General features: G+C 40.7%; 1 protein-coding gene across 1 annotated transcript in view; it reads left to right on the plus strand.

Moving 5' to 3' along the window:
* LOC139443474 (kinesin-like protein KIF16B) overlaps positions 1-13,066 on the plus strand; it is a 57,254-nt gene extending 44,188 nt beyond the window's left edge. Inside the window, exons 26-34 of the mRNA XM_071224457.1 lie at positions 6,035-6,164; positions 7,437-7,582; positions 8,331-8,507; positions 8,839-8,896; positions 9,191-9,241; positions 9,729-9,854; positions 10,148-10,237; positions 10,666-10,746; positions 11,457-13,066. Coding sequence (XP_071080558.1) covers positions 6,035-6,164; positions 7,437-7,582; positions 8,331-8,507; positions 8,839-8,896; positions 9,191-9,241; positions 9,729-9,854; positions 10,148-10,237; positions 10,666-10,746; positions 11,457-11,612 — 1,015 coding nt within the window. The 3' untranslated portion in view covers positions 11,613-13,066. The remainder of the gene's footprint in view (positions 1-6,034; positions 6,165-7,436; positions 7,583-8,330; positions 8,508-8,838; positions 8,897-9,190; positions 9,242-9,728; positions 9,855-10,147; positions 10,238-10,665; positions 10,747-11,456) is intronic.
* The last annotated feature ends 1,500 nt before the right edge of the window (positions 13,067-14,566 follow it).

A 14,566-nucleotide genomic window follows, 5' to 3' on the forward strand; every position in this document is an offset into this window, starting at 1 on the left:
ATCATCATTAAGACTGTTGATGAAACAAATGATTGGTGAAGGTATATGGTACACTCGCAGGTCAATATTTATGCTACTGTTTAGGTTGGTTGAGACTGTTATCACATGTTTGGTGTATATATGTGAGTAGTGTGTCCGTTCACTGTTTTAAACTTCATGTTTTCCATGTCGGGAATCAAAATAATATTTAGTTTCTATTTAGTTTCAAAAGAATACTTTAATGATGATAGAAAAGTTACCAGGATTTTTGGTAGATTTTATGTAAATGTCTTAGATAATTATAGTAAATAATAAAAACATAGTGTCCTTTGCTGTCATATGTGAGTCTGTTGTATGCTACTCAAAAGAAGTTAAGGACCACCCGATTATTTAATATTACTATAGTTAATCTATTAGTTAAAAGCTGAAGTCAGTTATAGCGATACAGTAAACTACAGTTATAATGAACTCAAAGAGACCCCTTTTTTTAGGTAGTTATAACCATAGTTTGTTATAAGCATATATACATAGCTTGACTGTATATATTTATATAGTTAGTCTGTCGTGACATAACAGATTAACTATAGTTATATGAAAGAATTGGGTGGTCCTTAACTTCATTTGAGTAGTATATGGTCTCTCAAAATTTGATGTAAAACTTAAATAAGTAACAAAATGACAAATGAAAAGGTGAAAAGGCATTTCAGTTAAACATGTGGTACATTTCTTAGTGTTTTAATTTAGTAATTTTTACAAAAAAACAGGAAAACAGGCAGGGTCTGGTCTTCGTTGCCTCTGTGACTGGTATTGTCACAAGCCATTATAAAACTCTTGGCCGTCTGTAGTATTTTTTGTTGTGACGCAGATTATACACTAATCCAATATATTTTCCTCACTGCTTGAAACTTGAATTCTTCATAGTTGTCTGTATGTATCTATAAATTGAAGATTGAATGAGTGGATAATCAGACAGACTAGGGCAGTCTCCTGTCAGGAAGACCTATCAATGACCCAAGTATCCTGATATCAGCATTCGACAGCCCTCGTTGTCAACACCACTACCACCACGACACAATACCATTGTCTGTGTGTTAACTAGTGGTAGCAACATACTCACCATTTCTTGTCAATCAGCCATACAAGACACACAAGACAAAGTTTACTTCACAGGCCATTGCCCCAAAACAATCTACACAAAGAACAGTAATTCTGTTCGCCTGTTATCTAATTGACACCTCATTTGCGCAGCTAATTAATCCCCCCGTCACCAGCTTGATCACCTGTATTGCTAATTAGCACCTTAGCTTCCATTCACTGTACTTTGTACAACTGGCAGACTAACCAATCAGTGGTGACTGTGAGGGCACTGGGCAGGCAGACATTGATCCTCATTGGTTGTAGTAGGATGTTTGGTCATTGGTCAGTGTAGTCATGTGATGTGGTTACATAAGGCTGACCAGTTACATTTCTGACCAGATATGACAATTGTAAGTCAGTTTAGCTGGTAGTTACTGTATTGTTACATCAGAGAGTTGACCTTGAACATGATGAAGTGGCGTGCAGTTTGTTATGAAAGGTACATTCAGTGTTTGTGATTCTCAATGTGAAAAGTTGTTTGCTTATGATTTATTGGAATAGTTTTTATTTGATTTCTTGTGTTAAGTAGAAATAGTGTTCTTTGCATAAATTGCAAAATACTCACATGCACACACACACTCACACACACAAACGCACGCACACTCACAAACACACACATAGTAATACATTTCAAAATGTATTTAAGGCGAATCAATGATTAATGCAAATATTTGTGAAGTTACAATTTTGAATGATGTTGAAATTTTGCAAACTTATATATACATTTGGTTTCTGAAGGACGCCAACAATATATTTAAGCATCTAGTTATTTGTTCAATCATTTATAGCTGTATATATATATAGAGAGAGAGTTTGTGTCATGGTATCTTCGTTTCAACAGTTTTTGTCTCAGTTAAATGTTCAAATTTCATCTTGGTTGCGTAAGATGTCCATCTTTCGAGATGCCTTGTTTGCTCGGGACAAGTATTTAACAAGCCAGCCAGCCCCACGTAGGGAGATTGAAGCCTTTTGGAGGGATTAGGGGATGTTAACAGCTTGGAATGTTTGCTGGCCTTGTGAGCAAACCACCGTCCAGATATTTTGAATAGGGACTTGTGTGATGGTAGGAACTACTGGAGTTTCTGGGTGTTCAGTGTCAAGTAGGTAACGGCTGGGTCTTTAATTAATTAATTGAATTAACTTAATATATGTGCATGCGGTTGAATTTCGTATCATGACAATAATATGTTGTGTCCTTATATAGACATTTTGTTCATTTATGATGACCTGACATACTGAGACTCTTATATTGTGTCTATGTGACATGTGAAAGTCCCAGGGCAATGCTTACTTTTAGGGTTGAGAACTGACCGCAGTTTTAGTAGGGATAAGATATATGGATGAACAACATCTTTATTACAATTAGGACATTTCAGTGTAGGTTCTAACACTGTATCAAGCAAGTGATGTACAGAGTATGATTGATAAGTATATATACAGGTAGGAGGCAGTGTTTGTACAGTTGAGTAGGTTTAAGATGTAGTTACACTGGAGTGGAGAAGCCTGTTATGTACACAGAAGGGTAAAACATATTGGCCGGTGAAGCCTGTAATATAAACAAAAGGGTGAAGCCAGTAATATAAACAACAAAAGGATAATGACTGATATCTTATCCTTACATAGTACTCTAACTTCTAAATGCCTCAAAGAAGTTGACCACACTTTGTACATTTGTGTCTGAAATGGTACAAAAATGAAAAAAATATTCATGGCATTTCAAGTTTGAGTTGTCATGGTTATTGGGTTCAATTTAGCTTATGAAATACAATCTACTTGGGTTTGTATGTTGTTGATAGTGCTGCACACAGCTTCTATCAAAGTGTACTTTGAAGAATAGACTGTACAGTGTTACATAATCTATATCTGGACCACGCTGAATCACATATGCATCCCTGGAGACAAGGTGGAACAGTGGTTATGATGTAGAGTGGTTGAACTAGCATCAAGCCCCCAGCAGACACAGCAGGACCTCAACTAAAGGGGAGGGAGGGAAGGCAAAGGTATGGGGGGTGGGGGGTGTTAGCGTGTGGAGCACAACCTCAATGACTGGGGGACAGGGATTAAGGCTGCTGTCATCATCAATCTCTACTTCATGAAGGAATTGAGGTTAATAATGGATATAGCATTATGAAGATTTATTACACGTCTGTATGACATGTATATAACATGGTATGTATATTGTACTGGTTGTAACATGTAGTGCTGTGGTCAGTGTGTGGGTCCCTATGATCATGTGTTATGTAACACCAATCTTGGCAATCAGCCTCAGTTAAGCCTTTAATCATGTCACTTCAACCTTGTTCTGACACATTCTGCAAGTACCTGCCAAATTATTGGATATTTTGTAACAAAGGACATTCCTAAAGAGAAAATGTAAGCTGAAGTTATGTGTAATACGTTTTTAACTTTATTAAACCGTTTGCAGTATTCAATTTGACCTATTGAAAGCAGTCCCCATCCTTGGCATGCTATATTCACTGTTTACCTATGTGATTATTATAGAAAAGTAATCTTTGGCCAGTTTGTCGATGTATGATGTCTGTTTCCAGCATGTGTTATTTTTGCATTGCTGAACTCCCCATTCCCCAAAGCGATCGTAGCACTACAGTTGTGGTCTGTCTATGTTTAAGTTTGGAAGTTACAATCGTCTTAGTGCTACAGTTGTTTTGTTAAACATGTCCTGGCCTGATATCAATCAACTGGGGGAAACATGCTCTTTGGAGGACAGGACCTATTCCTGTACTTTATGATGGTAGTCTAAGTGAAGGTTTATGCTCCTGCCTGGGGCTGGGATCAAGGGGACTGTCAACTCATGAATAACATGTAGAATGTCTCAGGCCTTACATGCCTGCCAGTGTTCTCATGGGAGGAGGATATGCATGTCTGATATACGACACATAGGGGGAGACGGAGGTGGAGTAGTGTGTGACGCAGAGGACTGACGAAGGAAGACGGTGGTAGAGGTAGATGTCACTGACGAAGGAAGACGGTGGTAGAGGTAGTTGTCACTGACGAAGGAAAGACAGAGGTGGAGATAGTTGTCACTGACGAAGGAAGACGGTGGTAGAGGTAGTTGTCACTGACGAAGGAAGACGTGGTAGAGGTAGTTGTCACTGACGAAGGAAGACACAGGTGGAGATAGTTGTCACTGACGAAGGAAGACGGTGGTAGAGGTAGTTGTCACTGACGAAGGAGGACGGTGGTAGAGGCAGTTGTCACTGACGAAGGAAGACGGAGGTAGAGATAGACAATGAGGGAGAGGGAAAACAAGAGAAGCTGTATACTTTTAGTATAGCATTGCCAAAGGAAAACAAAATCAGATCTCAGCATTGAAAAAACTTATCAGTTATTGAGGGCAGTAGAGCTGGGACGGGTAACTCGGGTACTCGGGTCGGGTGGGTACTGAGTAGGACTTGGGTACCCACAGGACTACCCGGACCCATGGTTAGTCACGTGATATATTGTTAAATGACAAAAACTATCTAGAACTCTATGGTTACACTATAAGTGACAAATATTCACATTTCTTTCCAACTATGCACACATTCCTTTTGACTTTATATGTTTGCATAAAGATAAAACTTCAGTCAACTTAAGTGTATGTATGACCAGATCATTTTATACCTGTATCAAAATACATTTTGACAGGAGTACGGTCAAAAGTTTATCAATCAGACATTTTGTACCTTTCTCTTGAGACCTACAGCGGGTACCCAGGTAGGGTTGGGTAATAGGGGGGTGGGTACCCGGGTAGTAAATTTAGATTCTTCCCAGCCCTAGAGGGCAGTACCACAGATTTAGTCATACAGACACTGAAACAAATATATCCAATACAGCCCATGCAAGTCTATAATACTACTTAAGTCTTAAGTCTGAAAAGTCTGTTTCTTCTGTAAAATATGTTCATTTCAGAGACTAGAAGTTTGTCTGCCACAGATGCAACATGGTCAGACAGAGCATCATGGAGTGGATGGTGTAGACACAAACTTAAGGGGTAGCAGATACAGATATCAAGCAGCTCCTTGACCAAGATAACTTAACACCTATTAGAAACTGAGAAGCAGACTAGTATAGTATAAAAAGTGAATGTATTTAGAGCATTGTGTATCACATTGCCGAATAGTTTGTGGGGAAGCCACTGGCAAGAGTCTGATAACATCAGATATTAGATGATGGCGCGGATAACAGTCTACACAGAATCCCGAATCTGGCTAGTGTTAACAACACTCTTCTATCTTGAAGGAATGTTTACCCAACACAAACTCTGAAGTGCAGTCAGGTTTATTCTTCAATGTTCAATTGTTGATAGCCTGAAGTAAGTTACAGTACCACTGGTCATGAAAATGTTGATTCCTGAAATAGCGTATGTGTCATGTGAGATGGGTTGTATGGCTGCAGGGAGTATAGGGTTATCTTGTAGCCGATTATATATCTTAGTGACATGGATATTTGATCTGGCTATAGTTCAGATGTGTGTTTCTCTGTGAGGACAAGCCCTGCGTTTATAGTTCCTGTTGCTATGCAGTGAGTGAATGATTCCTATGGCTATGCAATGGAAGAATGATTCCTGTTGCTAAGCGATGTAAGAATGATTCCTGTTGCTATGCAATGTTAGAATGATTCCTGTTGCTATGCAATGTAAGAATGATTCTTGCTGCTACATAATGTAAGAATGATTCTTGTTGCTACACAATGAAGGATGATTCCTGTTGCTGTGCAATCTATTAATGATTCATGTTGCTATGCAATGAAAGAATGATTCCTCTTGCTACACAATGGAAGAATGATTCCTCTTGCTACACAATGTAAGAATGATTCCTGTTGCCCCCTAATGGAAGAATGATTCCTGGAGCCACCTGTGTGTGAAAGACTTCTCTTGTGCAGATATGCTTGTGTTCATTATCTCACGCTGTTGCAGGCTGATGTCAGAGAGGGCCTCACACGATGTTGGTTGTGCGACAGATGCAGGAGGGCTGTTGGGAGCTCAGATGGATGGAAAGATTCAACAGTTTGAAGACGAGAAGAAAAAATTAATCCAACAGACACAGGTAAAATACATCATTTTGAAAGAACCGCAGTCTGTATCACTGACATTACTGAGAACCTGAAGGATGCAGCTGAGTGTTTGTAGTCCATCCTCCACATGGTGTACTGATACCTCGCTCTCCAACCGTGTAGATCTAGGGTAGAAGCGGTCTTCAGCAACCCATGCTTGCCATAAAAAGCGACTATGCTTGTCGTAAGAGGCAACTAACGGGATCGGGTGGTCTTGCTTGCTGAATTGGTGGATGCATGTCATCGTGTCCCAATTGCATGGATCGATGCTCATGATGTCAATCACTGGATTGTCTGGCCAAGACTTGATTATTTACAGACCGCGATCATATGGCTGGAATATTGCTGAGTATGGCGTTTAACAACAAACAAAGAAATGAATCAAAGCTCTCGAACTACAAGGACAATTAAATGCTTTAATCTTGTTGACAGTTCATAAGAAACATCGTTGATATGAAATTGGATAGGGCACTTGTTTCTGTATTGTATCATCCTCATCTGCTTAAGCTTGGAACAAACCAGAATTATTTAACCTTGGAGACATAAATTTGAATTGAAATGGGAAACTAGTTTAAAGCCTGGGAATATTTTGCGGATGAAACAAACACAAGAGAAATAGTTGGAAATAGGCAGGAAAAATAGCAGCAGAATATTCATCAGGGAGAGTTATTAGAGATGTGAGAGGCATTGAGATCCAGAGGGACGGATCTGAAAACTGTGTCAGGATCGGACTACAAGGTGGTCAGGGGGAGAGGTTAAAGCAGGTTGGTATTGAGGGGATCTGGACACTATGTCAGGATCGGACTACAAGGTGGTCAGGGGGACAGGTTAAAGCAGGTTGGTATTGAGGGGATCTGGACACTATGTCAGGATCGGTCTACAAGGTGGTCAGGGGGACAGGTTAATGCAGGTTGGTATTGAGGGGATCTGGACACTATGTCAGGATCGGACTACAAGGTGGTCAGGGGGACAGGTTAATGCAGGTTGGTATTGAGGGGATCTGGACACTATGTCGGGATCGGACTACAAGGTGGTCAGAGGGACAGGTTAATGCAGGTTGGTATTGAGGGGGATCTGGACACTATGTCGGGATCGGACTACAAGGTGGTCAGGGGGACAGGTTAATGCAGGTTGGTATTGAGGGGGATCTGGACACTATGTCGGGATCGGACTACAAGGTCAGGGGGACAGGTTAATGTCCAGGATCCAGCATAGGTGTATATAGTCGCCATGGTTACAAGTGGAATGTGATGGATGTGTTCCAGGAGATGGAAAGGCTGAGAGAAGAGATAGAGAAAGGACAACAGGAGCTGGAAGAAAAACGAAGGAAGTTTGAAGAGGAGCGAGATGCTGAGCTGGATCGTATCGAGTTTGAAAAGTTTAGATTGCAGGATATGGAACACAAGGAGAGGTGAGATGATATAGTATAGTATAGACTTGATAACACAGTCACTAAAATTGAGGCAAGATGGCAAGATGGATACCATGTACTCTATCCTTGTAAGAACAGACTTACATGAGGAATGTCACATTGGGAGAGTTTTCATCATTTCTCTGCTGTCAACCAGTAACTTGTTGGGAATTTTTAAAAACACCATCTTATGCTTGTCACATGAGACAGTAATGGTATTTCCCAATGGACATTCAGAATTGGGTATCTGCATTGTTTACTACCTAAAGGATCATCTGTCAGTTGCAGCTGAGTGTCCTGGGTGCTTGCACGATCACTCACTGGTTTATCTTGTCCAGGGGCCCGTTCTTCAACACAATCTCTCCTACTTATGCTAGTCAAAGCGCTAAGCTCGTTATGTGGAATTGTAAGCAGGTTAGCAGGTCTGCAAAGTAGCATTTCCCATTGACTGTAATGAAAATCCACCAGTCAGATGGTATCACGTTGATGCATTGTGGAGAACATTGCGATATGATGACATCCATTGTTTACCACGTCACAACGTGATAATGGTACATCATTAGCAGTAACTCATTGTCAAAGGCTCCAAACTCACCATTCTATCATTTGCGAAAGATACTCTGTAATTCCTTGAAGCTTGTTTTGGCTATTCTCTAAAAAAGCTCTTTGGCTGACTGACCGGCAGTTCTTCATTATCTAACATAGCTTAAGCCAAGTTACTCATACCGACTGACTTGCTGTTCTTCAGGATCAACAACCTGGTGGAACAGGAGGTGAAGCGCCGTCTGTTCGAGGAGAAAGTGGAGAGAGACAGAATCAGGAAGATAGACAAGGAGAATGAGAGGATAGAGAGAGAGAAGGAGATTCTCAGACTCAAGGCAGCTCATAGTCGGGAACTCAAGCAGCTTCGAGCCAAGCTAGAAAAGTAGGTGATCAAGAAGTTAATGAAGGTCAAAAAGCCTGCTCAAGGTCAATTAAGCTGCTATGAGCCATTGTGATAAAAATGCTGAACGGACATCTGTCTTGAGTGAGAATGGATTTCAGTCAAAGAGTAATGAATGAGTGTGAATCATCATTGAATGTATGTTATCGAATATTGTATTATTTATGTCTGAGCATTATTATTATTATTGTTGTTGTTGTTGTTATTATTATGAAGTAGCTGAGAAATAAGTCTATACCAATGTGGAGTATTGAAATCTCATATAGGAGAGCTGAGTTTGAACACTTGTACATTGATGTGCTCTTGTTTCCAGTAACGGGATGGGTAGAGTGTCAACACCCACGCGGTCTAACCCTTACACGTCGACTATGGTAAGTACAAACAGTTCAAACCACAAGGGAAATGCTGATATGTAATTTTTGTAAAACAAAATGGCATTTATAATTTCATTATTATTTGTTTGCAGTGTTTATGAAAGATTATTCGAAAGATAAAGACTTAGGTATATTTCATTAATTACACTTAGGCAATAGTTGGATGTTGTGGACCACAATGTTTTGGGTTGTTTTTTTCTTCTGCATAACAGTGCTACTATAGACAACTGAATAATTCCTGGTAATATTGTATGACAACTGTAATCATGATCTCTTGTTATCTCTCTTCAGTCTTCGAACAACAACAATATATGCAGCCCAGACCAGTCGCCGCGTAGGATGGTGAGTTGCCTTCTGACCTATTTGTCAAAGTTGGTACACAAGACCTTTAAATATGTGTCAAGAGTTTTAAAGAATGTTCATGTCTCCAGACCCTGTGTGTGTTGGGGCCAGCATAGGTTCCAGCAACCCGAGCTTGTTGAAGAGCATCGATGTTTGACCTGGCCGATTGCATGTCATCGTGCCCTGACATGGATTGTTACTCTTGGTATCAACCATTGGTTTGCCTGTCTTGATTATGTACAGGGACAGTGGGGTAGCCTGGTGATTAAAGCATCCGCTTGTCATGCCGAAAACCGGGGTTCGATGCCCCAAATGGGTACAATGTGTGAAGCCCATTTGTGGGGTACCCCACCGTGATGTTGCTGGAATATTGCTAATAGTTGTGTAAAACCATACTCACTCACTCACTCACTCACTGATTATTTACAGGATGCCATGATGTAGCTAAATATTGCCTGCTATACAATTGACTCTCTCCTATCTCCAGAGTCAGACCAGTGGGTCGTCCAGTTCTGGCAGCTTCTCCAGTCCGTCATCCCGCATCTACATCAGCATACCCACGTACACCCTGCGAGGTCATGGCAGCGACTCACATCATGAATATGAGGTCAAGGTCGGTGTTATTCAGAGTTATCGCCTCACCATCATGATTACCTTTTAGAAATTTTACACTTTTCATGTTTCTTTAGTTATATTACAAAATAAGATTTCAAGGTGTGGAACACGTTGAATTAAGGTTGAAATGAATATGGCTTGTTAAGCAATATGAGACACATGATACTGTGAAGGACTTACTGAGGATTTTGTTGTTGTGTGTAGCAGCTATATGGTTTTAAGTGATAATTGTTTTCATCATCATCATCATCATCATCATCATCATCATCATTTTGTTTCTGTTGTTTACAGGTCAGTGTTGGCGAGGACACATGGACAATATTCCGGCGGTACAGTCGTTTCAGGGATCTGCATCAGATAATGAAGAAGAAATACCCAGAGGTAGGCAACCAAGGGGAAATAACTCTGCCGGCGACATGTCTAATGAAACAGCAATGAGGTGGTCCATCATTCAGTGTTTCGATAAATCTGTCATGAACACATGGCTCTTATGTTGATTACATGTCATTGTGTTTTGTCTTCATATGTTTACAGATAAGCGATATAGTAGACAGGACACTGTTTTGTTAATTACAGGTTTCAGGTAGACAAATAGTGGGGGAACACAGTTTATTCACATGGTTGAGTTTAATTTTCAGGATTTTGACAGTGATATTAAAATACCCCATTTCAATGACGAGAATAATTTACTTATGCTTATAATAGAAATCTGTATTGAATTAGAATTAACACATGAAAATGTGAATTGGCTTTTTGAAAGAATTATCCGTATTTTTACTGAACTCCTACTGTTGTGGCTCCCTCTCCAGACCAGTATACTCGTGTTCCCACCTCGCAAGATGTTCAGCAAGTCAGAGAAGACCGTGGCCGAGAGACGGTTGCAGCTAGAGGTGAGATAGTCATTGATAGCCCATATGATCAGTTCGCATACCTGGGGGTACATATTGTCCTCCTTCCCACCTGATACAGTCAGATCTGCCAGGTCTCATTATCTCACATGCTCATGATCTATTATTCTTAACCGGAGATTATTATTCTGTATTTGATGTCGTAACCCACAGTTAAAGAAGGGTTCCAATGAAACTTTATAATATGGATCTTGTTGTAAAATCAAACCAAAATGGAGACCCAATTCATTCTGCAGAGTTCCCTCCCTTGGGTGTGCCAGCAATCAGGATCTTGGGTTTGAGTCCAGGGCCCACTTGCACCAAAACGATCTTAGCGCTAAGACTATCGTAAGCCTATGTTAAAGTATGGGAGTTAAGATCATCTTAGCGCTAAGATCGCTTTGTGCAAGTGGGCCTGGTTGGCCTTAGTTATGTTTGTCAGCACCATACTTGTTCCGTAAGTTACACCAAAGTGGTACAACATCTAAGATCAGTATTGCATCAGACTGTCCTCCCACATCAAGCTGACTTGCGGAGATAGAACTTAAATACTGATCAATGGGGTATTAAACTTAACTCACTCACTATTTGGAAAACAGATCACTGTGACAATTATAAGTAGCGTTTAGGGGAATTTAGACACTCAGAGTATGCATAATTTTTAGATTCTAAAATGCTTCTCTTTACTAAAATGTCTTTTATTTTTTCTGCAGCAATACTTGAAGAACCTGATAGAAGTGTGTATGAGATCTGCGAACACACCCCTCCACCCCACACACAACAAGCACATGACCAAACACATCTTGTGTGACTTTGATCCGTTCTTCAGGAAAGGACTGTTTGAGACAGCTAAACACTGCACTGCATGAGGGCCTGCCTCATCAACCAATACAAACAGTTGTTACAAAGTGGTTAGGGTATTTGTTGCCAAGCAACTGCCCCAGCAGCCATCTTAGAAATATCTGTGCTTTTATCATAGTGCTGGTGATTTTGTTACATCTGCCGTTATTTCCCTGCAACATTTTTTTCAGCTATATTTAACTTAGACCACCTACTCAGTGATGGTTATCGAGCCAACTCGTCATGATATGGCTGAAATATTGCCGATGTGACGTTTAATTTGAACTCCCACACTATCGAGCCATTCAAACATGTGTTTGGATTGCTCAGTAGTGTGTGTTGGATTATTCTATTAGCTTTGCTTTAATTTGAAAGCCATGTGGGTATCATTTTGTAATGAGTTAACTAAATGATTACTTAATTTGTATACAGTAAATATGGTTATTAAACATCAGGAAAGATATACGATATATATTGATGATATACATTCAGATAGTTGATGTAACCAGGTGATTATGGGATATATCACTAAGTTAATATTTAACGCCTTGGCATTTGATATATTTTAATTCAAGATATATTTTAAACATGGCATTTAAACCAACTTATTTATAACTATGCGTTCTTTCAAGACTTTGAAGAACTTGTCATGTACGACAGATTGTGAATATTTTATTTTTATGTAAATACTACAAGGATGTGAATTTTACATAAACTTAAATTGTATATGTTCTGTAATTATTGTTTCTTGATATGCAAGCTTTTGAGATTTCATTGTACAGAGAATATATTGTGTATATATAAATGCATTCCACGAAAGATGTGCTGGTTTCTGTCCAACTATTTCTGTCTGATATTAAAATGCATGAATCTTTTCAATGGGAGTTGTTCAACTTTAGCCCACAGTGGTACCTGCACTGCACTTATGAAAGTTGGCATGCACTCAGTCTTTGTCACAGACAGCACAACACAAACACCAGACAGGGCCAGACAAACTAGTGGTTGATGTGAGCAAGTCCCCCAGGGTAAGATGACAGGCAATCCAGCCAAACCATCGACTTCATTCAGAGACCATAAAATAGTATAATAATGGTCACTGCTTCATCTGATCCCACCTTTTGTGACTTTTCTTCACCCTACTAACATCCTGGTCACCACAGGGTACTCGGCCATTGGTTGGGTTAGTAGTAGGGCTTGGACGAGTCCAAATTTACTACCCGCGTACCCACCCCCTATTACCCGACCCTACCCAGGTACCCACCCCCCTATCACCCAACCCTACCCAGGTACCCACCCCCTATTACCCGACCCTACCCAGGTACCCACCCCCCTATCACCCAACCCTACCCAGGTACCCACCCCCTATTACCCTACCCTACCCAGGTACCCACCCCCTATTACCTGACTCTACCCAGGTACCCACCCCCTATTACCCGACCCTACCCAGGTACCCACCCCTATTACCCTACCCTACCCAGGTACCCACCCCCTATTACCCGACTCTACCCAGGTACCCACCCCCTATTACCCGACCCTACCCAGGTACCCACCCCTATTACCCTACCCTACCCAGGTACCCACCCCCTATTACCCGACCCTACCCAGTTACCCACCCCCTATTACCCAACCCTACCCAGGTACCCGCTGTAGATCTCAAAAATACAAAATGTCTGATTGGGAATAGTTTGACCGTAGCCCTGGACAAAATGTATTTAAGTACACATATTAAATGATCTGGTCATGCATACACTGAAGTTGACTGAAGTTTTATCTTTATTTAAACATAGGAGAGTCAGAAGGAATGGGTGCATAGTCAGAAAGAAATGCAATCATGAGCGATTTGTAGTGTAACCATAGAGTTCTAGATAATTTTTGTTATTAAACAATATATCACACGACTAACCACGGGTCCGGGTAGTCCTATGGGTACCCAGGTCCTTCTCAGTACCCACCCGACCCGGGTACCCAAGTTACCCATCGCATCTCTAGTTAGTATTTTTCGAGAGCTACTATTTTGTCTGATAAGTTGGAGTTGTGTTTCGAACACTGGCCACAACTCCTACTGTTTGCCCCAGACATGATGGAACTTCCATATAGATGGGACAGGGTCTGTTGTGTCGGTAGACTCGGTAGGCGGGAGGTCTCATTGAATAGCCGTGGTGACCAGGGCATGGGAAAATCTTAATCAAGTTGATACCAGGCCTCCCTGGGATAGCTGTCATGTCTATGGCTGGAATGGCTGTCTGTGAGGCAGGTACATGATCACTGATACAGGTTTACACTGAGGTGAGGTAGTGCAGGCCTTTCTTGTGCAACATCTCATTTACCAGACTAGGTGGTAAGAACTATTTCAGTGTGAACTTTTGTGTTGTATATCACTTAATGAATTGTTTAACATTGTTGCTATGTAGGCCTTTGTCTTTCAGGCTTGTCTTTTTTAATTACAGATTTGGTTGATACCTAAATAATGTAATTAAAGGAGAATGCGTTGTAAGTATTCAGCTCAAGTTAGTACCTGCAAATTGCACCTGTCCACCATGCTTATTGCAGGGAGATTATTGTTGGAATATCTTATCTTGATCTCAGCCAGGGTGCAATGAGCCCTGTGATCTGTGTCAAGATTCATTTTGAAGAGTTGTGTCCCTTAGCCATGCCAGGATTTGCTGATTGGGATTCTAGATCCTTGACACATTCTGATTATATTCCTTGGTATTACAGCGTTATATCAATGCGTATGGCTTTCACAAGAGTGGTATATGTCCTATAGACACCACCTTGGGCTTCCCTCCCGCATGATACAAGCATTAAACTCATCCACTGTTGATCTCAGCTTGCCAGTTTTTTCACTGCAATTCTAGTGTACACTTATGTCCAAGTCTTGTTGTCTGGACATATTATCAGCATAGGCTGCCTTCATCGTTTCACTTTACTTTTGTTTTCTTGACCTGGTCAAGTGGTCAAAGTGTGTAAATATAAGGATGAA

Source organism: Haliotis cracherodii, unplaced genomic scaffold, assembly GCF_022045235.1.
Source record: "Haliotis cracherodii isolate W230 unplaced genomic scaffold, xgHalCrac1.p SCAF_5, whole genome shotgun sequence".
NCBI lineage: Eukaryota > Metazoa > Mollusca > Gastropoda > Lepetellida > Haliotidae > Haliotis > Haliotis cracherodii.